Raw genomic sequence first — 27,957 nt, 5'->3', positions numbered from 1 at the left:
ATAAAGCAATGATTTTCTTAAAATTCCTTTTCCAACCCCCATTTCTTCATCTCCTCCTCCACTTGGTTGCAGGAGTCTCATTCACTCTAGTAACGAGTTGGCTGCAATGTTTCAATTGCTCTTTAGGCAGGTTTTGTTTGTTGTTTGTTTCTTTGTGGTTTTACCTTTGCTGTTGCTTCAGATGGAGGATGAAAATTCTCCACCCAGAAGGGTTTTCCTGTAGAGAAGTGCTTTATGTGAATGGATGTGTTAACAGGACACAGGGGCTGAGCCTTAGCTGGATTAAGTGAGAGACGATGAAGAAAGCACTATTTGGGCCCAAAGCATCCCCAAAGATTTTGATTTTAATAACAGAGTACAAAGCCTCCGTTGGAGATACAGTTAGCATCAGATGGAGCTCGTGGGGTCTCACGAATGTATTTCTAGCCTGCTGATATAGACAAAAAATGTAAGGTTACTAGCTCCATTCCCTGTTCCCTATACCATGCTCTTGATGCATACAGCATTCCAGAAAAAATTAGCCCTTTTATGCCAGTTAAAGGGGCCAGAGTATAAAAAGGGACCCTGAAAGCCCTAGGTATGAGTGAGAGAGAATTCCCCTTGCACAGGAACTGAGGAAGACAGCAGCAGGCTGTCCTCAGAGGACATCCTCACAAGCTTTGGTTTAGAGAAGATGAGCAGGGGAGAGAGGAGTATGTCATTGGTGGGGCTGCAGCTCTCTCAGCTACCTAGGATCAGGAGGGCACATAATAATGGCTTAAAAATTCCTTAGTTCCCCGCTCCTCTTGAGCTGGATGCATACCCAGTGGTCTCAGTTTACAAGTCCTAATGCCCATTTACATTGCTCCAATCACATTAAAAAAACCCTTTAGTGGACTGCAACAGTCTCTGGGAAATATCTCCTGCATAATGAGATTTCTCAGCTGACAAAAAGCTAACAGAACAACTCTGCACAGAATGAAGAAATGGAGGAACAGGGCTAATATCTTTATTTTCAACAAAGTAAGAAGTGGCTTTTTTGTGTTGTTGTTGCGCCGCCGCCGCCCCCCCCCCAATATTTCCACTGTATTACTTCAAAACTAATACCAGTTAAAATTATATTTATGGGATACTAAAACTGGTAGGATTTGAACAGAATCCGGTAGGACAAAAATACATAGGAAATACCGTCTTGCTGTTTGGAACACATGCTCACATATATGCCCATTGGGCATTGCATAACAAGTGCATGAGTTTCAGGATCTGCACCTTACTTCATGTACCACTTGTATTATGGTATTACATTTGGTTCACAAAAAGCCAGCAGTGTTGTGGGAAAAACCAGATTCTTATGTGTTTCAGCAAAGTGCTTTTCTTCAGATGAGATTATACACTTATGGTATTCAGAAGCACCCGGGGGTTATCAATGTTCTGTACTTACTAAAAGGAATATCTGTTTCTAAGGAAACATTCTGAAAAACACCACTAGCCAATGTGTTTGGAAAGACACTTTATTACAGAGCTCTATCAACCACCATGTCATGCATATTTCAAAACACATAATATAATATTTATTTTTAATATGATGCACATTATATTAAGATTTTGACTTTTTCTACAGCAGGTCTTCTCTATCCTTATATACCTAGGGATCCTCTTGCCCATTATTTATATAGAGCCCTGGACTTCATTTATAATAGTCATTCTTTTCTAGCTAGAGCAGTGTTTCCCAAACTTACAACAGTTGCATACTCCTTTTGAGACATTTGTCTTACCGGCGTCCCCCTTCTCCAGCCGGTGGCTGGTAGCCACATTTTTATAACACACTCCTAATTTGTTTCATTCTGGATTAAATGTTTATTAGAAATAAATACAAAATTATATTACATATAGTTGAAACAAAACTTGTAATAGAAATAATAGTTACATATAGAAATCTTATTAGAAATAATTAAAATAATAGAAGCAAATCAACAGTCTGGCAGAATAGCGTGTGTGTGTGTGTGTGTGTGTATGTGTGTGTGTGTGTGTATATATATATATATATATATATGGTGAATTCATGTCATTCTGAAATTAAAATACGCTGATTTGGTTAGGTTAGTGAAGAAAGCACTAGTTTTAATACTTACTATTTTGGTATTGAAAAAATTTCAGTACAATCCAAACTATTCAGTGTGAGGGATGGAACTGCTTTTGACCAGACATTATCACGGGGATATCTGGCTCAGTGTTTGTGATCTTAAAATGAAGATGGGGCTCCACGTCAATAAGACAATTTCATTTTTTTGTTTTGATGCCAACCAGCGCAGAGAATCCAATCTCGCACAAATACGAGGCGGGAAAAGGCAGAAGATACTTGACAGCTTTGTCTGATAGAGCTGGATTTCAGAGCTAAACCCCAATCAAAATGACGTCAGTATATTTTGCTCGAATTTTGTTTTCAGGAAGCTATCTGAAGCCAGCTCCAAGAGCTGTTCTGAAACAGAGGTTATTTGGCAGTGTTTGAACACTGATGATAAAAGGGTTCCTTATCCAGTCAAAGGTGCCGTCCAGTTCAGGGAAATACTTACAAAGTTCTTTCTGCAAGCTTTCCAAATGCTGCTTCATGGTTTGCAACACATCGCTATCAAGTTTGTTAGTTGAGTTTATTATTAAGTCATGACGAGATGGAAAGGAATCCAGTTCACGACGACTAAGATGTTTATGCCACAGTTTCAATTTTGCGACCATGGCGCTCACTTTGTCTTGAACATGGAATATGGATGTGAGTTTCCCTTGCAAGGATAGAATGAGGTTGTTTAAATGAGCAAAGATATCTGCAATATATGCTAGTTTGCATAGCCATTTCCAGTCGTGTATACGGTCTCGCAGGTTAAAGGTTTCATCTAAAAAAACTTGCAGTTCTTCTTGCAGCTCAAACAGGCGATTCAGAACTTTTCCACACGAAAGCCAACGCACTTTGGTGTGAAATAGGGTTGTGTGTAATCAGTGCCCATCTCATCACAAAGCAGAGAAAACAGCCGGGCATTCAGAGGGCGGCCTTTCACAAAATTGATTATTTTCACAGCTTCATCCAGTACTTGCTTTAGCTCTGCCTGCATGTTCTGGGTGGCGAGTGCTTCCCTGTGAATGCAACAATAAGTTGATTTTGCTTCTGGCGCAACAGCTTGAATACGTGCAACAAAGCCTTTCTTCAAACCGATCATGGCTCTTGCTCCATCCATGCTTATTCCAACACAGTGACTCCAATCCAAGTCATTGTTTTTGATAAAGCCATCAATAACTTTAAAAATACCTTCTCCAGTTTTGTGTGTTGGCATAGGTTGGCAGAACAAAATATCATCGTGGACTTCATTATTCAGCTCGTATCTGACAAACAACAAAAGATTAGCTAAATTCACAATATCAGTGGATTCATCCACTTCCAGTGCATAATAGCGACTCCTTTGTACTCTTGACAATAATTGCTGCTTTACGTTTTTGGCCATATCTGTGATTCTACGATGAACAGTGTTACTTGAGGGGGGACACAATCTATAGCTTTGCTAGCCTTGTCGACAGTCATCACTTGCACCATTACTTTGGCTGCAGGTTTTACTAATGTCTTGCCAATCAGTTCAGCAGCTCTGGACTTTGCAATTAAGTATGCCACTATATGAAGCTTCCAAAGCTTTCATATTTTCACCTCCCGTCACATTAAGAATTGTTTTCTGGGACTTTTGGAGATCTTTGCGCCTGTTTTCGAAGAATTCTACAGGTTTTCCCTCATATTCTTTGTTTGCTATCAAAATGGCATTTTAGGTCGGATGGTTTCATACTTTCATTTGTGAGAGTCTCATAACAAATCACATATAGTGGAACAGGCTCCACTCATCACCAGTCCACGAAAATCCAAGTTTAAGATATTCTTGAACATATTTGCGGGCTTTTTTCGTATTCTTTGCAGCTGATACATTCAATAAACTTACAGATGGTTCACACGGTTCACTAATTTTGTCATCACAATTGTCTGATGTAGCCATATCACTGCATTTTTCAGCATAATTATCACTAACATTCGTATTTCCTTCATAATTTTCTTTTGTATGTTTCAAACTTCCCATTTTTAGCCAGCAATCCATTGTAAATGGGTTTAACAAAAACAAAAAGAGAGAAATTTTGTATATTAATACACACCAAGTATGTACTTGCTACGATCTTTAGATTACTACGAGTAGTTATTCACTTTTATCTTTTATCCATCAGTTTGACTTCTGTGCATGCCACAAAGGCAAGTGTATTGCCCGAGCCGCAGTAACACGCACACGTGGTTTGCGTCAGCTCTGCTGTGCTATTAGATGTTATTGGACACGTTATCATATTAGTTACAATGTAAACCTGTGTATTTTTCTACTGTACAAGTGTACACCATTCTTATATATTAAATTTTAGTGAATTGTTTTCTGCTTCTAAAAAAAAAAACTATGATAAAGTAAAATAAAAAATTCTCCCACGTACCCCTTGAGACCCTTTCACGTACCACCAGGGGTACGCATACCACACTTTGGGAAACACTGAGCTAGAGAACTGTGTTGAAGAGTTTTTTCATTGATTTTCCTTTTGCCACCCAAGAAAGCACTCAATTTCTCTCTTCAAACAGCTGAGCATGCTGTCTCAACAGCATCTCACTTCCAGCCAGCGTGGAAAGTGATCTTGCCAACTCCTGTGAATATCAGGACTGGCTCTAGGCACCAGCAAAGCAAGCACGTGCTTGGGGCGGCACATTTCCAGGGGCGGCATTCTGGTTGTCGGCCGGGCTGGGCTGCGTGTCGCACAACAGCAGGGCAGGCAGGGCCAGCAGCCAGAACGCAGCCAGCGAGAGCAGCGCACAGGCCGCGGGCCAGGTAGTGCTCAAAGCTGAGGCAACCCAGGCAGAAGACTGAGGCGAACATGTTGAGCAGCACCAGGTAGCTGCTGAGCTTGCACAGCGCTGAGCTGAAGGGCCAGTGGAAGCGCAGTGCTGTGTAGGTGGCACACAGCAGCAGAGTCACCACGAAGGCCAGGTCAGCCAGTACCAGGTTGCCGATGTAGGTGTCGGCAGAGCGGCGCTTGGCCCACGGTGAAGATCACCAGCCCATTGCCCGACAGCCCCAGCACGAAGACCAGCATGCAGAGCACGGGCAGCAGCGAGAAGGACACCTCCCAGTCTGCCAGACACTCACACTGCACACCTGGCCCGCTCTCGTTCGCCTCCCTGTGGTAATAGTAGGGCTTGCCGCCCAGTGGATTCACAGCCGCGTCCTCCATGGCCCCACACTGCGCCCCACTGCCACCGCCTGCCGTCTATAAAGGGGGCTCCTGCCACTGCCCCCCGCCCCCTGCGACGTGCCCAGAGACCCATCCCCCAGCTGCTGCTCTGCCAGCCTCGCCTGCCAGGGGCCTGGCTGTCCCAGGCCAGGGTCCTGCCCTCCACCCCAGGCACACCCCGGTCCAGAATCCCAGCCCCTGACACAGGCACATCACTTCTCCCCGCCCTTCCAGAGTACCCCCACCCCCTGCCTCTCAGCTCAGAGCGAAGCTTGAAGAGAGACAGGAAACAAGGGGGGTTCCTGTTTGCTTGGGTTGGGGGGGGGCGGATGGAATCGCTCCAGACCCCACACCGGGGGAGCCAAAACAAAACAAACAAAAAATGCAAAGTGCAAACGTGTAAAAGACCAAAAAAAGGGGGGCTGGCCCAAAATTTTTTCGCTTGGGGCGGCATAAAACCTAGAGCCAGCCCTGGTGAATATAATGGGAATAATGACATTTTTCAGGCTCTTTCACAATAACATGAAAAGTTTTAATCTTTCTTGTGATTTCTGGAAAGCAAAACTAGAAAACCAGAGAGAGACTCTCACAAACAATACTCTATAGTTTGGGAGACGGCACCATAAATCAAACCCCTAATCCCAATTCTGACAGCTACTAATATTTCTGTGCTGTTCGGATTTTTGTGGTTAACAATCTTTGTTATGAGCCCAGGAGTCAAACCTTGTAAGGTAACTACCATTCACCAATTTCACAGGTGACTGTGAAACCAAGACTGTGCAAAAGTTCACTTCAGGCTGAGCTGGGAATAGAACCCAGGGCTATAATACAACTGAGCCAGATTGTGTACACTTGCCACACATCATTTCAAAGAACATGTCAAATTAGGTGATTTTATAATTCGCACTAACACTGTGTGACCCATTAGCAGCTAGACCACATAGAGAGGTTTATGGCTCTGCGGCTGATCTGGATTAAAATCCTGGTCCCAATGAAGTCAATAGCAAAACACCTATTGAGCGCACTGAAGTAAGATTTCAGCCCTGGTTCTTTAGTTCAAGTGCTAGAAGCTCATGCCTTTACAGAGATCCTGGGTTCAGTCCCAGACAGGGACACTGTTATATTTGTCCAGGCTCTCTGTAACTACTAGAAAACTGCTTTCAGAGCCAGAAATAGAAACCAAGAATCCTGATGTCCAGCATTCTTCTGTCATCTCACAAAAGCATTGGATCTGTGTATGCATCCCTGTGTGTGCTTGCCCATGCAGAGGATAAGAACAGGCTTTCTCCCAGAAGCTACTGCTGTAGCAGAAGTGGAAATGATCTGTACTGTGGATTCTGAAGGTTGTGGAGTCAAACCTTGATGACCTATGTGAGAGTGAAAATAAAATTTGCATCTATGTATAAAAGTTAGTGCAAGGACCCTGGAATTATTGTTGGAATCATTTTATATTGCAAAAACATTGTATTTAAAAGTGAATCTGGATGTTGAGCTGTTTGCTTTACTATTCTATTATTTGCCTTTGATTAATTTTATTACGTCCCTTTAAGAATAAGTGTAGCTGACTAAAAGAGCTTTTGCATACGCCCAAAGAGCAGAGACCCTGCTTGTGTAAGTTTGCAAAAGGTCAGAACTCACTTGGATAAACCTATCTTTCCAGAAAGCAAACCTCATTCTTGAAGGTGCAACATTTGCAATTATTGGATGCCACTAGGCATTGCTGGTAAACTAGAGCATCTTTCACCTGTAGATCACGAATTTGAATCCTACCCACAGTAGAGATTAAAAGTTGTTCCCATCCCATGGATGTTTGCTAGTATCTATATGAGATGAGTTTGGTGAATTCCAGTTCCTACTCTCACATCATAAAGTCACTACCATTTTTTGCAGTGCATTATAAATTCTTTGGGTCAGAGACTGTACTCTGTGCTGCACAATGGGGCCCTGATCTTGATGGGATCTCATAGAGACATCTCCTGTAGTAAAGGTGAAAATTGCCATACTATACATTTGTGAGAGCTGTCAACACTGTAATTGTCACACATGCATTGGGGACATGCGAAAACTGTAGAAGACCGTGGAAAAATAGTTGAATCTTTATTATCATTATTTTGGGGCAATTTCATTTGGGGGGACACTCAAGATTCTTGAACTTTGGGGATTGGCAGTACTGGAAAAGTGGGAGATTCCAGGACTGAAATCAAAACATGTTTCTCACGTGGCACTGCATAGCTAGCATGGCCAACTTTCTAATTTGTGAAAATTGGACACTGAGCTCCAGAACCTCCCCAACCCCGTTCCATCTCTTCCCCTGAGGCCCTTCCACCCATTCCTCTTACACCCCCACAAACACACTGTCATTTGCTGCCCTCATGGGGGTGAGTTGGGCACTGCAGGGGAGGGAGAGCCACACTTCAGGGGTGGGGGTGATGGGCAGGATGGGACAGGGAGAGCCGTGCTCAGGGGATGGAGGGTTGAGTGGGGCAGGACAGGGGCGGGAGAGCATGCACATTGGGGATGGAGGGGTGAGTGGGGCAGGCTTGGGTGTTGCCACTACCTCTCTCCTCTGGAGCCATTCCTGTGTGCTCTTCCAGGCTCCAGCAGTAGCTATTATGCTTACTGCTCCCCTCTCAGTGGTGGAGGCTGGTTATTGCAGGTAACCGGACTCTCAGTGGCCTCTTACAACTCTGGTGGCTTTGACCTGGTGTCCCTATGTTCTGAAGACAGATAAAAATACAGAATGCACACATTTTCTGTAGCACATGTGCTGGTGTGCTTGTTTTAAATATTCCAAACTCAAAACTAAAGCCTATCAAGGCAAAATCCAAGCTTAATTGTAGAAGGATTTCACGTCTACCATTTATCTTTAATCTTAAAAAACCCATTGTATCAAATTCTCTTTCAAAAGCGTGGAATGCATTTTTCAATACTTTAAGAGGATTATTATATTTACCTCTCATACTTATGTAATACCACATTTAAATTCAATCACATTTTCTCTTAACTTTTTAATTGTATTTCATTTGAAATATTTTGCTATTTATGAATACCCTCTTTGATGGTCTTTCTGAAGAAATCTTTGCTTATGTATGAATATTTTGAATTAGGAATAAATGAAATTCCTTTTTTGCTGTCAAAACCAAATTGTGAAAATGCATTGCATGGCTTTGAAAATCAGTACACTCTATTAGCAGACCTGTCAATATAAAAAGTGCATTTCATTTCCACCTCTTGCTCTAATAACCTTTTCTATGTTACTTGCAGGCAGTTCACATAATCAGAGTATATTGTCAGCTTACTGGAGTTGGGGAAGCATGAAATGAAAATCGTGTTAATATTGATCCAATTCTCTTACTTGCAAGTGTCCTTGATGTCCTTTCCACTGAGCAATAACTGTTGGTGTTATGTAGTTATTTTCCTCTTAGTTATTACTGTAGTTTTTATAAAACGGTTGCAAGCACAATTGGGGATATTGTTTCTATTGCTTGAAATTAATTTTCTTGTGTGTAATATTTAATAATTTAAGACACAGAATTCTAAATGATCCCTAAAATAGCAGAAACATTTAATGCTATCTGTAATTTACTAGACTACACTGTACACAAAGTGGTTTAATTTTAAGACAAAAACAAAACTGATTAGGGGTATGGAACAGCTCCAATATAAGGAGAGATTAATAAGATTGGGACTTTTCATCTTAGAAAAGAGACAACTAAGGTGGGATATGATAGAGATCTATAAAATCATGACTGGTGTGGAGAAAGTAAATAAGGAAGTGTTATTTACTCCTCCTCATAACCCAAAAGCTAGAGGTCACCAAATGAAATGAATAGGCAGCAGAGGTTTAAAACAAACAAAAGGAAGTATTTCTTCACACAATGCACTGTCAACCTGTGGAACTCATTGGCAGAGGATGTTGTGAAGCCCAAGACTATAACAGGGTTCAAAAAAGAACTAGATAACTCCATGGAGGTCCATTGATGGCTATTAGCCAGGATGGGCAAGGATGCTAGAAAGCTGGGAATGAGCAACAGGGGATGGATCACTTGATGATTACCTGTTCTGTTTATCCCTTCTGGAGCACCTGGCATTGGCCACTATCTGAAACAGGATACTGGGTTAGATGGACCTTTGGTCTGACCCAGTATGGCCGTTCTTATGTTATGTAAGACATTATATTAGTTTATAACTGACATGAGTTACATACAAGATGGGCTTATTCTTCAGCCAAACCAAGTGAGGAAGTTCCAGTGGCAAATTGCATTCTATACCCAATCCAAATATTGGATGATCTTGAAAGAAATCCAGGAAGTAGAATAAGGGGATCAGCTCTGCTCTCTTATATTTGTGGAGCTGGAAAGCTTGTCTTCTCACCAACAGAAGTTGAACCAATAAAATATATTGCCTCAACCACCTTCTCTCTCTAATATCTTGGGAACATCACAGCTATAACAACACTGCATACAAATGTTATGACTTTCCTTATGATAATTTTTACAGTAAATAATAATCTGCTACATTTGAGTGCACAACTCACTGATTTTGACCTTGGGCAAGTTGTTTAACCTCTATGGCTCTGTTTCCCAAGAGTAACAATTACCATGGAGATATGTACTTACTAATGTAAAAGGTTTTGGGTTTGACAGAAGAAAAAGTGGCATATAAGAATAAAGTATTAATTTACAAACTACACAATGACAAAGAGTATAGTATGTTACTGTTAGAGGACAAGATCAAAACATAAGCTATTAGCTATAAAAAAGCAGGACAAACTTTTTTATTGATGCTTTCTGGTTTTGTCTGTAATTGTATCCTAAAACCAGTTGTTTTTTTAACAATTTGATATTTTTTAAATTTCTTTTTGTTAAGAGTGCAGTATCCTTTATAAGTATATAATAATTTTTCATGTCCAGATAGGTTTTTCTCCCTCATTTCTTCAGAGATTTTTAATCATTGAAATGTAATATAATTTAAGTTCCTGTGGCAATACTTAACTTCAGCCTATTAAGATACAGGCTTCCCTTGAGAATAGTCACCATTATGGTCTTCCCAGAAAATAATTCTATGTCAGTCAATGTTACGCAGTTTCAGAAACATATTATAATAAAGGGGTCAGCAACTCTGGCACCCAGCTCGCCAGGGTAAGGACCCTGGTGGGCCAGGCCACTTTGTTTACCTGCCACATCAGCAGGTTTGGCAGACCACGGCTCCCACTGGCCGCGGTTCACCGTCCCAGGCCAATGGGAGCAGCGGGAAGCGGCACGGGTAAGGGATGTGCTGGCCGCAGCTTCCCGCCACCCCCATTGGCCTGGGACGGCAAACCACGGCCAGTGGGAGCCGCGGTCCGCCGAACCTGCTGACGTGGCAGGTAAACAAACTGGCCCAGCCCCTGGTGAGCCGTGTGCCAGAGGTTGCTGACCCCTGTTATTATAATATTATAACTCTAATGGGCAAATCCTAACCGTCTCTGCAGGTATGGAGGGCCCAATTGTAGCACAAGTGATAATCTGCTGAGGAAAAAAAGGAGGGCAGGTTTTGTGAACATGTACAGGAGTGCACATCACACCCTTTACATGCAGTCAATCCAGCTCCCTGGGGCTCCAGGCATATAAATGCACAACAGGGGTTAATATATATGGGAGATAGGGAGCATGGAGATTCGCCAGACCTACTGGTCTTGGTGAAGGGGAGCAAATGGGCTATTAAGTAGCTATGCTCCACAGCCTGGACCCCACAGTGATCCCCAATGCCTACCTAATCTCTTGAATATGGTTACTGGAGGCAGGATTCTCAACTATGTGATATATAAATCAGGAAAAAAAATCACTTATACACTGACACTCTGAAGCTTTTCCTGTAGTATGTTCATGTATCTTGCAGAACATGGCTTAACGTAAAAACGGTAGATAACATTTTAATTCTGTCTGCTTTTGAAATAATCTTACATTTTACCTACCCAAGTCTTTCAAACTTATGAGATTTGTTATATGTTACTCATGATATCGTTTCATGGTTCATGTCATCACATATGACATCATCTCTTGAGAGGAACTAATTCCTTAGTTCCCTTGTTTAATTGGAAATTAAAAACCATCTTAGAGACTAAAAATGCAACAACAAAAAGCAGTGTTTTACAAAGCAGTACATGTCAGTGCACTTTGAGGAGGAAAACCACCCCTTTTTTAGAAAGTTTCCCAGGGGAGCTGAAGTTCACAAAAACTTTTCTTTACCTTCTATAAAAGAGAATTTTTAATTAAATGCAGCATTTTGCTGTAAAATGGACAGACTACTTCTGTCAAAATGCTCTTTAGAAGCCACATAAAGCTGTAAAAGACAATATATGAAAAAACATTCTTAAATAAAAGAAGAGCACCATCCCATGAAGCTGATTTCCAGATGTTTGGAAACATTAGAATTTCCTGTCAGTACATTTAGGTAACATTAAAATGGGGTTAACTTTCCATTCTGCCAACCCTTTTCAAAGATGAAAGCGAGTTCTCTGCATAAATTGTCTTATCTGTAATTCACTGAAGTAAACTGTGGAATCAACTTTGTAAGAAGCAGTAGTTTCCTTTTGCTAGTACCATACCTACCAAACAAACTTCTTTTAAAATTAATAATATTTCCCTTTATATTTAAAATAAAATGAGGTATGTTTAAAAATACTGTGTTTTAATAGATATTAAACATTGGGTGATGTATATGGTTCAGAATTTTTTCTTTTACATTTATCCTGAACATTATAGTACTCCTTGTAATGAACCACAAATTATGTTCATGGTACATGTTTAAATCTTAATCAAGAATAGGGTTGCCAATTTTGGATGGATGTATTCTGGGAGGTTCCATCACATGACATAATCTTTAATTAAAGATTAATCTTTAATTCCTGGAGACTCCAGGGCAATCCTGGAGGATTGGCAACCCTATTCTAGAAAGGCATTGTTTGTAGGGTTGGAACTCGGCAAGTTAACTTCATATGTAATATCTGCTGTGACCAGAAGAATCCAACTTGGAATTTACTAGTTTTATTGAAAACGGAGAGGGAAAATACAGATGTTACAACAATAAAAACCTCTGCAACCAAACAAAATAGATTATTTACTAACGGAAGAAATATATGAATTTTTACATTTCATTGTTTACATGGAATGTTTATAGAGGCTGTATCTATATTGAGATATTCATGTCTTCCTAGAATTTTTTAGATGTTTATTTTGAGAGGATTCCCAAGTTGTTTTTCCTCATTTTTTATTTTTAAAAAAATCTCAACTCTATACAGATGACGTTTGTCGTTTTGCAGCTTTTCAGAAATATTAAAGTATGTATATTTTCATGGGAGTGAGAGTGAGTACATAGTCTTGATTTTTTTTTAATGAGCTTTCTGCTTGTTTTTACATATAGTGTAACTACTATAGGAAGCCACCTTTTGTTTTAACAATGTGAATTTTATGCACTTATGAACAATGCCCAAGATAGTAAATGGAACGACAGAAATGGATTTTGGGTTAAATAATAGCTGTTTGAAAAACTAATTTTGTAAGTGAATTTTCATTTTTCTTTGAGGGATATGATTCTTAAGAATCCACTTTATGCAAACATGAAACTGCAGTAACCTTATGTAAGGATTTAAATATACGAATTTAGGCCAAAATTTTAAAGCTTGGGTGCCTAGAGATAGGTACCCAGGCTTCAATTCAGTAAAGCACTTAAGCACATGCTTAACTTGAAGTACTTTAGTATTTCCATCTTTATTCAACAGAATAGGGATGGGATTACTCAAGTGCTTCAAGTTAAACGTAAGTTTAAATGCTCCGCTGAATCCAGAATCCTGTGGCTGGAATTTTCAAAGAAGCTTAAGGGCTTGTCTACATGGTAAGTTATTGCACAGCCAGCCAGCATATGAAACTACAGCACAACAACTTGCTGTGCAATAATATCCTTTGTTGCACTCCAAAACTTTTACTGCTCTATAACAGTGTCTGTGCTGGTGCACTGCACATTCACACTCTGGTTTGTCATGCAATAAAATGTAGACCTGGCCTAAGAGAGTACATGATCCAACTCTCACTAAACTTCAGTGAGAGTTGAGTACCTCATTTCCTTTGGCGTCATTGAAAATGGCAATGTAAACTGATATTTAGCCCCTTAATTAGCCCTCTGATTACCCAAGGTTTTGAGCACCCATAGCTTTGGTTGACTTCAATTCTGGGCATCCACATTTTCAAATTTTTGCCATACTTTAAACAATTTGTTTTGTTAATTTTTTTACTATCTTTTTCCAATGGAACCTCATTAAAAAGTAACTTTAATATAAAGCCTCTGGATGCTAGCTACCTAATTATTCAGAGTATCTTTAGAACACACATTCCTTGTCTCCTGAGAACTGTCTTATAATGACAGAATACTATAATTAGTTTCTTTACAGAGGAGTTTTGTTGGGACTTGAAAAAAGTTATGATAAAAATATTTAGAATTCATACTAAAATGCTGAGATATAATATGTAAGGATATTCATTTATTCCTCACTCTTTTTATATCATTGCAAACAGTATGAAACATAGTTTCATGCCAAGTAATTTTTTATTCAGTGTGTTACCTGTTTTTAAAGACAAGCTGTTTTCCTTCTTACTCCTATTTTGAGAGGTTCTCTTATTTTTAAGGCCTTTTGAAGTCATCCCAGAATATAAAAATAGAACATCTGTGACAGATCTGTTTTAAACATATTTCACATTTCAGGATCCAAGGAGATCTGGTGGTCTGTGGTATTCGCTTGTTAATTTCTTGATGAATGGGTAGAAAGGCCAAGAAGTGCTCTCAAGACGGCAAGTCTTCTGAAGATAGATGATCTCAAATAAATTCTATTCCCAATCAGTTTTTGATTTGTTAGGTGTTAAACCATTTCTTTGTAAGGACAGTATTTACAAGCCTTGTAATGAGACAGCCCTCCGAGACCTTACCTCTTCTTGCTGTAATTTTGATAAATGGAACTCTAATTCATAAAGGATATAGTGATTGAAGGGCAACTTTGGGTCTCATACACTTTCATTTAGATAAATGTTTGGTACAGTACAGCAAAACTAAGGTGCACTCAACAAAGTGATAAATTTAAAGAACAGACAACCCAAAGCAGCTTCTATCAAACCAAAACAGAACAGTTTGCTGTATTTCTTGTAGATAAATGTATGTTTAATATTGTAAAACAAAATTGATTTTAGAAAGATTTATCTAAATTGCTGAGATCCAAATTTGCCAAACTAACTTAGTGCCTTCCACTACATTACATTTCTTATGTTGATGTATTGTAGTATTTCTGTAACAGGATAACTACCGGCAGTGTGACAGGCAAGTTACAATAGGCTAGATTTCAGTCTCCGCTTCTGAGGTTTGCCTTCAAGTTCTCATGGTACCAGCAGTACACTTTTGTTGGTTTATGAGACGATAATTTCACACATGAATAAATAATTTTGGTGAACTGGAGTTAATCTGCAATTATACCCAACTGTTAAATTTGGAGAATTTCAGTTCTTATGAAAGTGAGAAGCTTTTATAACATACACTAGAGCCAGGAAGAGTGTGGGGGAACAATCTGTGCACACTTCCTCCTGCCATGCTGTCAGTTCATCTCAGGCAGGGTCTACAGCACTGTCACTACTCCAATACTAAGATGTTTCGAAGCAGAGACTACTTGTGGCAAGTGATGCTAAGTTATGTGTCTTATGATAGGGTCAAACATACACAAAGTTCTAATTTAGCTGTTAACACCCAGCACTTGTGACCTAAACTAGATAGGCTACTGTATTACATTACTCCCTCTTTCCAAACTCTGTCTCGAGTCATTTTTTGTGGACTTTTATTTTTAAAATTGTAGTACTTGGCTAGATATTTGAAGACTTTCACTTTTTGATCATTGGTTCAAATTTAAACCAGGTCAGCAGTAACAGCAAGGTGTTGCCATTTGGTAGGTGTTAAGTGGCATATGCAAAATGAGTTGATGGTCTTGCTCTGGTTGCTCAGGTGACATCATAAAAACTATCACTGCAGTTGATGCTAATTGAAGCCCTTTTGTACAATCTCAACTGAAATGGCAGCAATTGAAAGAACATGGAAACTAGAGATAGTGCTCTCTAATCTAGGGTGAGATGATATGCTTCTGGTGCCTGGGCTGTATCTGTTCTGTGAGTGAACAGTGGACTTCAGTCTTCAAGGTTTTCATCCCATCACCTTACATCTACTTTAAATAATTATAGGGTTAAATCTTGATCCCACTAACGTCAATGAGAATTCTGGCATGGGTGTAAAGATCCAGCCAAATAGGAAACAAATGTCTAAATTATACTACACCTAGGGAAGATTAGACTTGATTCTTAGTTCTCACAACCAAATTAGGAAATGATAAATTGTAGATTGATATGCAGTACATTAATATTAATCATTCTGTTTTGGGTGCCGTAATCCTTAGATAGAAAACCCCAAAGAAGAGGTTCCATTTTCAGAGCTAAACACTAAAAAGAAGCTAGTAACTACCGTGTATCCTTAAAAAAGTCAGTTCATTACTAAGATTAATATCTAGGAGTCCAAGGTGGAGACGTATAAAGATAAGTGAGGATGTATATGATATATAACCTTTTTATTAATTTTCCTGTGAAAAAGCGGGGATAGTAACAGAAAGCATACTGGCATTGAGAACTGCTATGAGTCTGTTATCTCTGGGGGGAAAAAAGACTTATGATTTGTCTCAAATTGTGAAAGAATTGTTTTGCTGACCTCACAATGTTATGTAAAGGGTACCAGAGTAAGCATGCTTTGTCTGGACTAGCCATCTCCAGTTCTTTCAATTAAATGTTATTAATATCTCTATACTTGTTTTAAGAAGAGTTAATCACCTTTATAATTTTATCATTTAAACCAAGTTGGCACACTTTTGAGCACTATTTAAAATTACTATGTGCCTCTCTAAAGTGTAAGATGCTCTGAAAAGCTGCCAATTTAAGTAGATAAAAATGGATGTAGACAGGGGAGAAGGGATAAAACACACAATGTGTAATTGGCATGTGTCTTCTTTGTACCAAGATTTTTGCAGGGCTTTTTTGTTTTGTTTTTTAATTTAAGAAAATCATCCCCTTTCACCTTTCCTTTTTTGTCTCTCTCCTGAACACCTGAAATGGTCACAGCTCATTACTACCCCATGCTGAATTTATCCTTTTTGTCTCTCACTCCTCCATCCTGTCCCACCTTTGCTTATGACTTAGTGAAATAATTACAGACAAATCAGGAGAAACTCTTAAAGTTCCAAATGCCTAACAGCATCTCTTCGCTCAGAGAGGAACTGGTCGGGACTGTATCTGGGAGGTTACTGGGAGGCAGGACTCCAGAAGTGCAAGAACAGCTCCTGCTACATGCACCCCCACTCGGGGAAGTTGTAGGAGAAATATAGAAGACAAACAAAATATGAATTATTGAAAAGAAGGAAAGAATATTTAAAAAGCAAAACCTGTTTCAAAGTCACAGGTTATTCAAAAGACAGACCGAGGATGCACATTCCATAATCCTTGCTAAAAGTTTCATACAATTTATCTCTTTCAAATGTTCTACCTTTTTAAATAAGTACTTTTAAAAAACTATATTATTTTCTTTTTAATGTACAGGACTTATGGTAGTACTGTAGTTGGTGTATTCGTGTTTTATACAAAAAATAAACATTTACCTAAGTTCACAGTATTTTAACTTGTATTTAGGCACTGAAGAAGATGTAGTAAAGTCAAAGAAAACTTTCCGAAGTCAGGCTGTGGTAAATCAGAATGCAGAAACCGAGCTCATGCTGGAAGGAGATGATGATGCTGTCAGTCTGCTCCAAGAGAAAGAGATTGACAACCTTGCAGGTAATTTTTTTTATCACTAACATGGTATCAATAAATAGATGATGTAAAAATCTTAACTTTTAACCTCTGTAACCAGTGCCCTGTGTTGACAGTTATTTAATGGACTTCTGATAGTGCTCACAGTTACAATGGGACCAGATTACTGATATTCTGGGTCCAACAGATGTTCTATTACTGTGAGTTGAGGTAACTGATTAAGTTATAAGTCCTTCTACAATGGTCTTCTGCCAGCCCAGTGGGGATTAAGCAAAGCCCTGAGTACTGTTCCTACTGCACCTTGTTGAACTGCTAAAAGACCAGAATGGAAGACCAGAACAGTTGAAACGAGGAGGAAAAATACTCTCAGAACTTGTTTTTTTTTAAGTCAGGAGATTGTTGAGTGTATTTCCATTTCCCCAGTTTCCACAGCCACTTCTCCCACTAGATTAGAGGTTCTCAAAGTGGGGGTCGGGACCCCTCAGGGGATCACGAGGTTATTACATGGGGGGTTGCGAGCTGTCAGCCTCCACCCCAAACCCCGCTTTGCCTCCAGCATTTATAATGGTGTTAAATATATAAAAAAGTGTTTTTAATGTATAAGGGGGGGTCGCACTCAGAGGCTTGCTTTGTGAAAGGGGTCACCAGTACAAAAGTCTGAGAACCCCTCCACTAGATCAAATTATGTTGTTGAGGGCTCTCTGCTCCTGCACTCTCCCCTATAGCCACCTCTCAGTGAAACCAGAGGGACTGAAGAGCAGCATATACTCTCTGTCACAGTAGTAGAATGGGAAAGGGGAGGCTTCCTGGCTGCAAGCAGAGATTGAAAAAGGGGTGAAGCTGCAACTAAGGAATGAACATTGTTGGTCAGAATGCAAGTTGGGAGTGAGTAGAACTCTTGGTATCAACACATTCCATTGGAGTGGCGGTGTGTGGTCAGGTCTTAGATTCACTTCTGGAATTGTGTTCCAGTGAGTTCTTACATGTTCTGCATTGAAGCACCATGTTACCTGTTGTGGAAGATGTATGAAATAATGACACTTTTGGAATTAATACATTCTCCAGTGTGTTATCTCATGTGGAATGAAAATATGAGAAATGTACCTGGAATGAGGTATCGGTATTAAAAGATTAATTTTACTATGGAAGATATATTTGTTAATTTGCACTGTGACTGGGGAAATGGGGATTTTGTGATATATTGAAGGAGAAACTTGAAACATCACTGGGTTTAAGATTAAGTTCTCCTTACTCCAGTACTTCTTTCTGATGTCACAGGCAGTGGAAATTGGAAGTCAGAAATTAGATCATGCATGAATGACAAAAAATAATGAATGAAGTTAGTCTAGCAGTTTGAAATTAAATTATAAAAAAACTCATGTTGGGACCAACTAATAAACAATATAATCATCAACAGTCAGTATGGCAACTCAATATTTATCTGTTTAGAAATGTCCATTTTTGTACCCATCACTGAACACCTTGCTGTCTCACCTTGGTAAAATAGTAAGTTTAGACAGCTAATGCGATCGCTTAATCTAGATTCCTTTGGTAGGTTTCATTTAATAGCAGAGAGAGGTCGGAGGCATCTCTATCAAGCTCCACCTTTGACATACACCCCAGATAAATACTTATATACAATTGCTATGGTTTAAAGGCTACAGTATGCAGCTATATTAAAATGTTGATTTAACCTGCATGGTAATCTGATAAAGCTGTTATGCATCTTGAAAGTCCCTAGAATCCCTCTGCAAACCGTAGGCTCTTGTACATACTTGACACTGTCCTGCTAGTCAAAACACTGAGATGCAAGGCATGCCTCATGGTCCTATCCTTCTTTAAGAAACTCACACTTTGGGGGAGGGGTCCTATGTTTCTGGTCTCAGAGATGCAGATGAATATGACCCTCCTCCCTAAGAGTTTAGCTCTTTCCCTATATCAGCGGTTCTCAAACTGTGGGTTGGGACCCCAAAGTGAGTCGCGACCCCATTTTAATGAGGTTGACAGGGCTGGCTTATACTTGCTGGGGCCAAAGCGCATGCCACACTGCCCAGGGCCGAAGCCTGAGGGCTTCAGCCCTGGGTGGAACGATTCAGGTTACAGGTCCTCTGCCTGGTGCTGAAGCCCTGTGGCTTTGGCTTTGCCCCTCCCATTCCCAGGGAGGCGGGGTTCAGGAAGGCTGAGGCTTCCATCTCCTCTTCTGGAGTTGTGTAGTAATTTTTGTTGTCAGAATGGGGTCATAGTACAATGAAGTTTGAGAACCCCTGCCCTATATAATTCAAATGTGGATTATGGATATTGATAAAAATTAACATCTTAAACACTGCCAGGAAATCTGCCTTAGGAATGTCAGCAATTTGCGTGAATGCTTGCAAGGCACTTCCATAAGTAAATCTGAATGTCAAATACACAAGTTAGTGCCATCTTCTAAAAAGTGGATCCCATCATCTTTGGCCTCTTGTATAATATCAGGTAGTGTCTCAGCTACACCATCAAGGGACTTCAGAAGTATTACTACCTCTTAGTTAGTCTCCTTTCTGCAATTGTCACTTCTAGTAGGACAAATGCTGCTGTACCATATAATATAGGGGAGGCTTTCTGACCATATGAAAGTAGTGGCAAGAAATGTGGCAGCAGTACACAGGTGCACACACCAACCAAAAAACAAAACAAAACAAAAACCCATAATTTCATTTTTACCCTCAAACTAACCCAAATCCTTGAAACTAAGGGCAGGTCTACACTATGGGGGAAAATCGATATAAGATACGCAACTTCAGCTACGTGAATAACGTAGCTGAAGTCGAAGTATCTGATATCAAATTACTTACTGTCCTCACAGCACGGGATCGACGTCCGCGGCTTCCCATGTCGACTCCGCTACTGCCGTTCGCGTTGGTGGAGTTACGGAGTCGACATGAGCACGTTCAGGGATCGATATATCGCATCTAGATGAGACGCGATATATCGAACCCCGAGAAATCGATTACTACCCGCCGATACTGCGGGTAGTGAAGACGTACCCTAAGTCAAGGGTAGGAGGAGAAGGGGGAGGGCTGTGGAGAGAAAATAAATGCAGGAGTTAATTGTCAGAAAACATCCTCCTGATGCTGTGTCAGCTCCACCAATCACTAGAATTATTTACTGCAGGATTTTACACTAGATAAGAAAACTGTTTTCCAAAGGTCGTCACGCTCACAGGGTGATTCCAAAACACCTAGCAACCTAAATAAAAAAAGACAACTGTTAGCTATTTTTCTGCATGAGAAAAATTAGAACCCACAGCCCTGCCAAGACTATACCCCACAGAAGCAAGACCAACCATTCTTTCTTTCTTGGAAAAAACAGAAGTGTAGTTCTCTTCTGTAAAAATTCTACACCTTGTCTATGCCTTTCCTACACCTGTCACCGAAATATACCAAGAGACACATCTGCTTCCTTTAGTGATTTAGGGTATATCTACAGTGCAAGAAACCAGCTATGGCTGGCCCAGGTGAGGTAACTTGGGTTCGCAGGGCTCGGGCTGTGGGGCTATAAAATTACAGTGTAGACGTTTGGGCTTGGGCTAGCCTCTGGGATCTGAGACCCCACAATGGGGAGGGTCCTAGGGTTGCCAGATGTCCGGTTTTCAACCAGAACACCCAGTCAAAAAGGGACCCTGGCATCTCTGGTCAGCACTGCTGACCGGGCTGTTAAAGTCCGGTTGGCTGCAGCAGCGCTGTCAGGCTCCCAGCCCGGTTCTGCATGGCTCCCAGGAAGTGGCCAGCATGTCCCTCCAGCTCAGTGACAGCCATGGGAGCTCTGTGTGCTGCCCCCACCATGAGCACCAGCTCTGCAGCTTCCATTGGCCAGGAACCATGGTCAATGGGAGCTGCAGGGGCAGCGCCTGCAGGTGGTGGCAGCGCACAGAGCCCCTTGGCCATCCTCCACCTAGGAGCCAGAGAGACTTGTTGCAGCTTCCTGGGAGCTGCCTGAGGTAAGTGCCACCTGGAGCCTGAACCCCCGCCCCTCGTGCCCCAACCCCCTGCCCCAGATCTGAGCCCCCTCCTGCACCAAAACTCCCTTCTGGAGCCTGCACCCCCTTCCCCTCCTGCACCACAAACCCCTGCCACAGCCCAGAGCCCCCTCCCACACTCCAAACCCCTCACTCCACCCCCCACAGCCCTTTCATCCCCAGCCCCACCCCAGAGTCCGCACCCCCAGCCAGAGCCCTCACCCTGTCCCAGTACAGTGAAAATGAGCTGCGGAGGGAAGGGGATAGAGTGAGCCGGAGGCGGGGCAGGGGCCAAGCAAGGGTGTTTGGTTTTCTGCAATTAGAAAGTTGGCACAAGTGTTTTATTGAAGGGTAGACGTACCCTAAAGTAAGTTTACTACCTTTTATTCCTGTTAGCAGAGCAAACACAATTGAGAGTGGAGTAAATGATCTTTCTCTTCATATGTTCATATGTTATGAATAGAGCTGATTGGGAATTATCCATACAAATGATTTTCTTATGGGGAAATGCAGTTTCTTCCAAATCTAAATGTTCTGGTTTGACACACATCAGAATATTTCATTTTTTGAAGTAACCTGAAATGTTTTGTTTAAAATCAGTTCAACCAAATATTAAACTACATTTCCCTGTCAGTGCATTGCTTTATGGGAGTTGTAGTTTGGGCCCCCTTCTCCCCTTCTGCTCCCCAGAGAACTAAATCTCCCATAATGCAATTCAGATTTCCCTCTGATCAAGCTACATGGTGCATTGTGAGACCCATGACTCTGGATGCATTATGAGATATGTAGTCCAGCTAGGGCTCCTGGCCCATAAGGGAAAATGGGGACATCAGACTTCCAAGCCACAACTGCCATGAGGTAATGCACCACTGTGGGAAAGTGTAGTTTAATATTTAACTGACTCAAAATGAAGCATTTAAAATCAGTTCAACAACCCAAAACATTCTGACTTAGGGAATGTCAAAATCTTTTGTTTTGATCAAAAATGTCAAAATGAAATGTTTTGACTCCAAATTGGAATTTGTTGGAATTCCATTCCATGAATAATTTTGATTTTTTTTCTCTCCCAATTTGGGATGAAAACAAATACTGAAATATAGGAATTTCCCAGTGGATAGGAATTCAGAATTTCACTCAGCTCTTAACTATGCACAGAGTTGTACAAAGTTCCAGGAACAATCCTTTATTATGATTATTATTTATATTACGGTAATATTTGAGACCTATCATGATGAGGACTAGGGTTGCCAACATTGTATTTTAAAAATAAGGGGCTGATTTCTTAGCACCTGTGGCTCACTCCTCCTCTCGATCATCATCATCAGTAGTAGTATTAATAATAATAATAAGTAGTAGTAGTAGTAGTACTCTCCTAAATTCACCTGGGGTATTTCTTGTTGCTTTTTACAGAACTCAACCACTCCCAATCTTGTACAGAGATGAAAAAATAAGGGATGTCCCTTGCAATAAGGGACTGTTGACAACCCTAGGACCCCATTGTGCTTGACACTGTACAAATACTGATAGACCCTTCCCTGAAGAGTTTAACTCTGTGACGCAGGCATTGAAGGCCATGGATTTGCAAAGTCTCATTAAGGACCGTATTGGGACTGTTAATCCTTTAGAATTGGTGGTGGAGTGAGAAATAAAGAACGCAGCTTGACTTTCAGATCTCAGGTTCAGGTTTCAGGGTTTAGCACTGAAAATAACATGTTTATCTGTAAACTGAACACATTTGATCTGGAAGTTGTTGAAACACAGTAAATATAGGACTCCACAATGCCATTTACTTCTACTTTTCAGAGAAGACCCACACTTAGGCATGTCTTTATTCAAAGATGTACTGGTTTAACTTGGTCAGTTTAAAAAAATGAATTACTTAAATGGGTCCATAACCCTACATGGACACTCTGAATTCAATTTAAACCTGGGTTATATTGATTTAGCTTGACTCACTAAAGAATTAAGTTAAACTAAATCAATATAAACCAAGTAAAAATAGAATTAAGAGTGCCCACACAGGCTTTTGTACACATTTAACTCAATCAGTTTAAAAAAACACATTTTATTAAAACAGTACAACTCTAAATATAGAGAGACATTAGTTATTAGAAAACTTTTCACTCAGAAAATATAAATATTGTAATATCTTGATTTTCAAAGTAAAACAAAACCGAAAAATGCTAAGGAAAGTTGAAACAGACTATGGGCAGGACCGGCTCCAGGCACCAGCCGAGCAAGCTTGTGCTTGGGGCGGCATTCCACCCAAACCTAGGGCAGCATGGCCGCTTTTTTTTTTGTTTGTTCGTTGCTCCAGCCACCCTGTAGGGGGCGGCAGTGCGGAGGAGGGGAGTGCCCTGCAGCAAACTCGGCAGGGCAGCCCGTGTCCTTCCCTCCCCGCCGACCAGAGCGGTGCAGAGCCCTCCCGGCAGGCGGCGTGGCGGTCAGGGCTGCGGGGTGAGTGCCCCGCTGAAGTGCTGGCCGCCTCCCTTCTCTCTCAGCCCCTCCCACACTTTGCCGCTCTGGCTGTGCCGTGTTTTTGTTTTGTTTTCACCCCCCACCCCACCCCCGCTTTGCTGCTCCGGCCGCGCCGTGTTTTTGGTTTTTCCCCCCTGCTTTGCCACTCTGCCCCCCCCTTTTTTTTTTTGCTTGGGGCAGTAAAAAAGCCAGAGCCGACCCTGACTATGGGCCCAAACTTGCAAACACTCACATGAGTGGACTTTAAGTATCTTTCATTCCAGAGACTTTCCTTCATAGCTTTTCATCAACCATACTGCACAAATCATTGTAGAACTAGGCTTATCTAATGACTAAGATCCAGGGAAGCACATCCCTCGGCCCGCGCCACTTCCTGCAGCCCCCATTGGCCTGGAATGGTGAACCACAACCAGTGGGAGCTGCAATTGGCCGAACCTGCGGATGCTGCAGGTAAACAAACCGTCCTGGCCTGCCAGCGGATTTCCCTGATGGGCCACGTGCCAAAGGTTGCCGATCCCTGTTATAGAACATACTTCTATACATTACATATGACATGTCATATTTTTTAAATAATTGCATTCTGGATCTTAGTCATTAGATAAGCCTAGTATTCCATATGTCACAATGAGGATAACTTAGATTGAATCTTCTTAAGAGTATTTGTTTTCGGTTTTAATTAATAGCAGTGATGTAGTGGATTTCATTGCTCACACAGAATTACTTCATTTTGTGTGCATGATGGATTCAAAGAAAATTTGTGTTTTGTCTCAAGATTTTCAATTGCAGGAGTATTTTAACAGGATTTTGTGGCATGTTCAATTATCAAAACTTTTGTTTTTATTTTCTTAGTATTTACATATTAAATATTTTACCATTTTCTGTTTCAATTTTAGCTCCTTTCCTTCCCAGACCATTCACTTCAAGAGGCAAGTCACATGTTTGTGAGAACTAATGACTATGATAGTCCAGTCTATTGTAGCCAGTTTCTAATAATAAATTGTTAATCAATGGTATTGCAATCAAACCAGTTGTAGTTAAGTGATAATCCCTAACTCTTCTGTATCCTTAGTAGTTTTTTTTCTTTTCCATTTTCTAATGTTGTAATTTCATCTAGGAGCTTAAATATGCAAATTTACTAATAATTTGTTTTTCTCTAAGTAAATTATTTTTTTCATAATGAAAAATATATTGGTATGTTACTTCATGGTAAGTTTATACTTTCAATGTGGAATATGTATTATCCAATCATTAGTATTGTCTTTACAACCTTTTTTTTTAAATATATATATCTCTATATATAGATAGAGATATATATATCAAGCTAAACTAGAAACTGGAGAACAGATTAAAATAAATTTCAAACCACCTGGATTACGTCAGTTTAAAGTTTTAGGAATACATTCAGACCTCTGCTGCATGTATACAATTGCCATTGACTTCAGTAAGAGCTTGTGCACACATCTGAGGGCAGAATTTGGCCTTAGTGAACCTTTGGAAAGATTCTGTGTCCCATGAATCCTAAAGTTAGAAAGGACCACAAGGGCCATCTAGTCTAACCCATTGCCAAGGTGCAGGATTTGTTGTGTCTAAACCATCCAAGACAAATAGCTATCCAGCCTCCTTTTGTAAACCTTCAGTGAAGGAGATTCCATTGTCCTACTGTTCTTACAGTTAGCAGATTTAGATTAAATCTCAGGAAAAATTTACTATGCTGTAGGTTGAACCCAATGCCTCTTGTTCTGCCCTCTATGGCAAAAGAGAAAAACTCTTCTCTATTTTTTATGGCAGTCTTTCAAGTCTTTGAAGATTACTATCATATCCCCCTCACTCTCTTCTTTCCCGAACTAAACATACTCACTTCCTTCAGCCTTTGCTCATATGTCTTGCATTCTATCCTTTTAATCATCTTGGTCTCTCGTCTCTAGATCCTTTCTAGTTTCTCTACATCCTTTCTATATATTGGTGACCAAAATTGTACACAGTACTCCAGCTGAGGCCTAACTAGCGCCAAGTACAGCCATACTATCACCTCCCATGACTTACATGCTATGCTTCTGTTAAACTAATGCAATTTTAGGTTGCCCCCCTTTTCTTTTTTTGCAACAGCATCACATTGCTGACTCATGTTGAAGTTGTGATCCACCAGAACTCCAAGATCCTTTGCAGCAGTGCTGCTGCCAAGCTAGTTTTGCCCCTTTATGTATTTGTGCATTTCATTTTTCTTTCCTAAGTGTAGCACCTTATTTTTATCTTTGCTGAATTGCATTGTGTTGTCTATAGCCCAGTTCTCGAATTTATCAAGACACCTCTGAATTCTAGCTCTATCCTCCAAAGTATTGGCAAGTATCCCCCCTCCTCCAGCTTTGTGACCAAAATTGTCCGGCTGCTTTGAATTTAGTCAAATTGGTCAGAAGATCTCTGATTTGTTTTTTACTTATCCCAATCTGCATTCTTTCATCATAGAATATCAGAGTTGGAAGGGACCTCAGGAGGTCATCTAATCCAACCCTCTGCACAAAGCAGGACCAATCCCCAACTAAATCCCCAACTGGCCCCCTCAAGGATTGAGCTCACAAACCTGGGTTTAGCAGGCCAATGCTCAAACCACTGAACTATCTTTCCTCTGCATCAGACTAGCTTGATGTTGAGCTTTAGTATTACATCTTTTAAGAACTGCCAGCCCCTGTCAACTCCTTTTCTTCCTAATTGGTCTTTCCATTGGACCTTGCCTTAGTCAGTTAAAATCTACCTTTCTGAAGTCGAGCATCCTTGTTTTGCTGTTCTCATGCCCTCCTTTCCAAAGGATCTTGAATTCTATCAGATCATGATCACTTCCTCCCAAGTTTCCAACCACCTTCACATTCGCAGCTAATTCATCCCTGTTGGTCAAAACCAGATCCAAAATGGATGACCCCTTAGTTGTTTCTTCAACTTTCTGAATCAGAAAGTTGTCCCCTACACACATGCTAAGAATTTGCAGGACAAATTATGTTTTGCTGTGCTAATCTTCCAACAGATATCATGGCTGTTAAAATCCCCCATTAATGCTAGCTCATGTATGTTAGCTAATCTTATTACCTGCTTGTAACACTTCCTCTTCCTGATTTGATGGTCTGTAATAGACCCCCACCATAACATCGCTACTGTTCTTTTCCCTTGTCATCCTCACCCAGAGATTCTCAATAGGTCTGTCCCTCACATTCTCTTGGATGTCAGAGCAAGTGTCTACGTTCTTGACATACAGTGCAACACTTCTCTTTTTTTTTCCCATACCTATCCTTTCAGAACAAGCTATACCCCTCAATGCTGGTACTCTACTCATGGGAGTTGTCCCATGATGTGCATACATTTCAGCTGCACCGTAATGTGGCATTTGTAAGCTTTCAGAACTAACAGTTAGGACCAGACAGACAAAGTAGTTCAGGCAATATTTTTGATCAGTCTCTAAATAGTGAGTAATATCTGGGCATGAATGAGAGAGAGGAAATAAAGATGGGAGTAGATGAGGTTCCAAGAATATATGCAGAGGGAAAAGTCAGCTGGGATGGACCAGCCACAGGTTTTTATTCGCTGTGTAGACATACCCATAGTGGATGCATTTACTTCCTGCCCTGGGCTATGAAAAATAAGTTGGATCATGGGAATTGGACAGCTTGTAGTATTATTAATGAGATACAGGGCCTTTCATTTCCAGATCTGTTCAAATCCAGATGAGATTGATAGCAAGCAAAAGTTACCGACATCTATTTGGTGGCCTATGCAAAATTACTTGTTTGTCTCGTTTCAGTCACAATCACAGACATCATTACAATTTTGAGCAATTTCCAATTAAAATTGTTTTTGTTGAGAGAAAATTGGAACAGTTCCAAAAGTTCTAGTATGTTAAAACTATGTAACGTTATCTAAAATAAACAAGTAAATCATTTAGCCTGCAAGGGATATCTTCAATCCTTCATTTACATTTCTGACAAGATTTTAGGAGCCTTACATAGGGCCAGATTCTGTTGTAAAAACTGTCTTGCTTCCACACTAGGGGTACAATTACAAGATTACAAAGCTTCATTAAAAAAATAAATACCCTCGGTGGTGGAGAACCTGAGTACGATTTTTACTGAATCTATTTTTTATATAATTGTAAACTGAATTTGGGGAGAAATGCATTTTAAAATGTATTCAATGTTAGTAGCATCTCTTGTGCCCCAAATCTGCAACGGAATTTTCTTTACTAGGACTCAACTATACAGATCTTCTGCTAAGTTATGCACTCCATATAGCTTTCTCTTGACCAATTTTAACGAATACTATAGGACATCTTTTGATTTCCCCTTTCCTCAGTTTCATCAATTTCTCACTCTGACC

General features: G+C 40.5%; 1 protein-coding gene across 6 annotated transcripts in view; it reads left to right on the top strand.

Moving 5' to 3' along the window:
- The window catches only part of NBEA (neurobeachin), an 842,868-nt gene that overhangs the window by 551,933 nt on the left and 262,978 nt on the right, over positions 1-27,957 (top strand). For all 6 annotated transcript variants that reach the window (XM_045015913.1, XM_045015904.1, XM_045015899.1 and 3 more), the window contains one exon: positions 17,007-17,150. In XM_045015913.1, the coding sequence (XP_044871848.1) occupies positions 17,007-17,150 (144 nt within the window). The remainder of the gene's footprint in view (positions 1-17,006; positions 17,151-27,957) is intronic.

The sequence above is a fragment of the Mauremys mutica genome, chromosome 1, assembly GCF_020497125.1.
Source record: "Mauremys mutica isolate MM-2020 ecotype Southern chromosome 1, ASM2049712v1, whole genome shotgun sequence".
In the NCBI taxonomy this organism is placed as follows: domain Eukaryota; kingdom Metazoa; phylum Chordata; order Testudines; family Geoemydidae; genus Mauremys; species Mauremys mutica.
The sequence above is the reverse complement of the archived record's forward strand: the minus strand, read 5'-3'. Positions and strand labels throughout refer to the sequence as shown.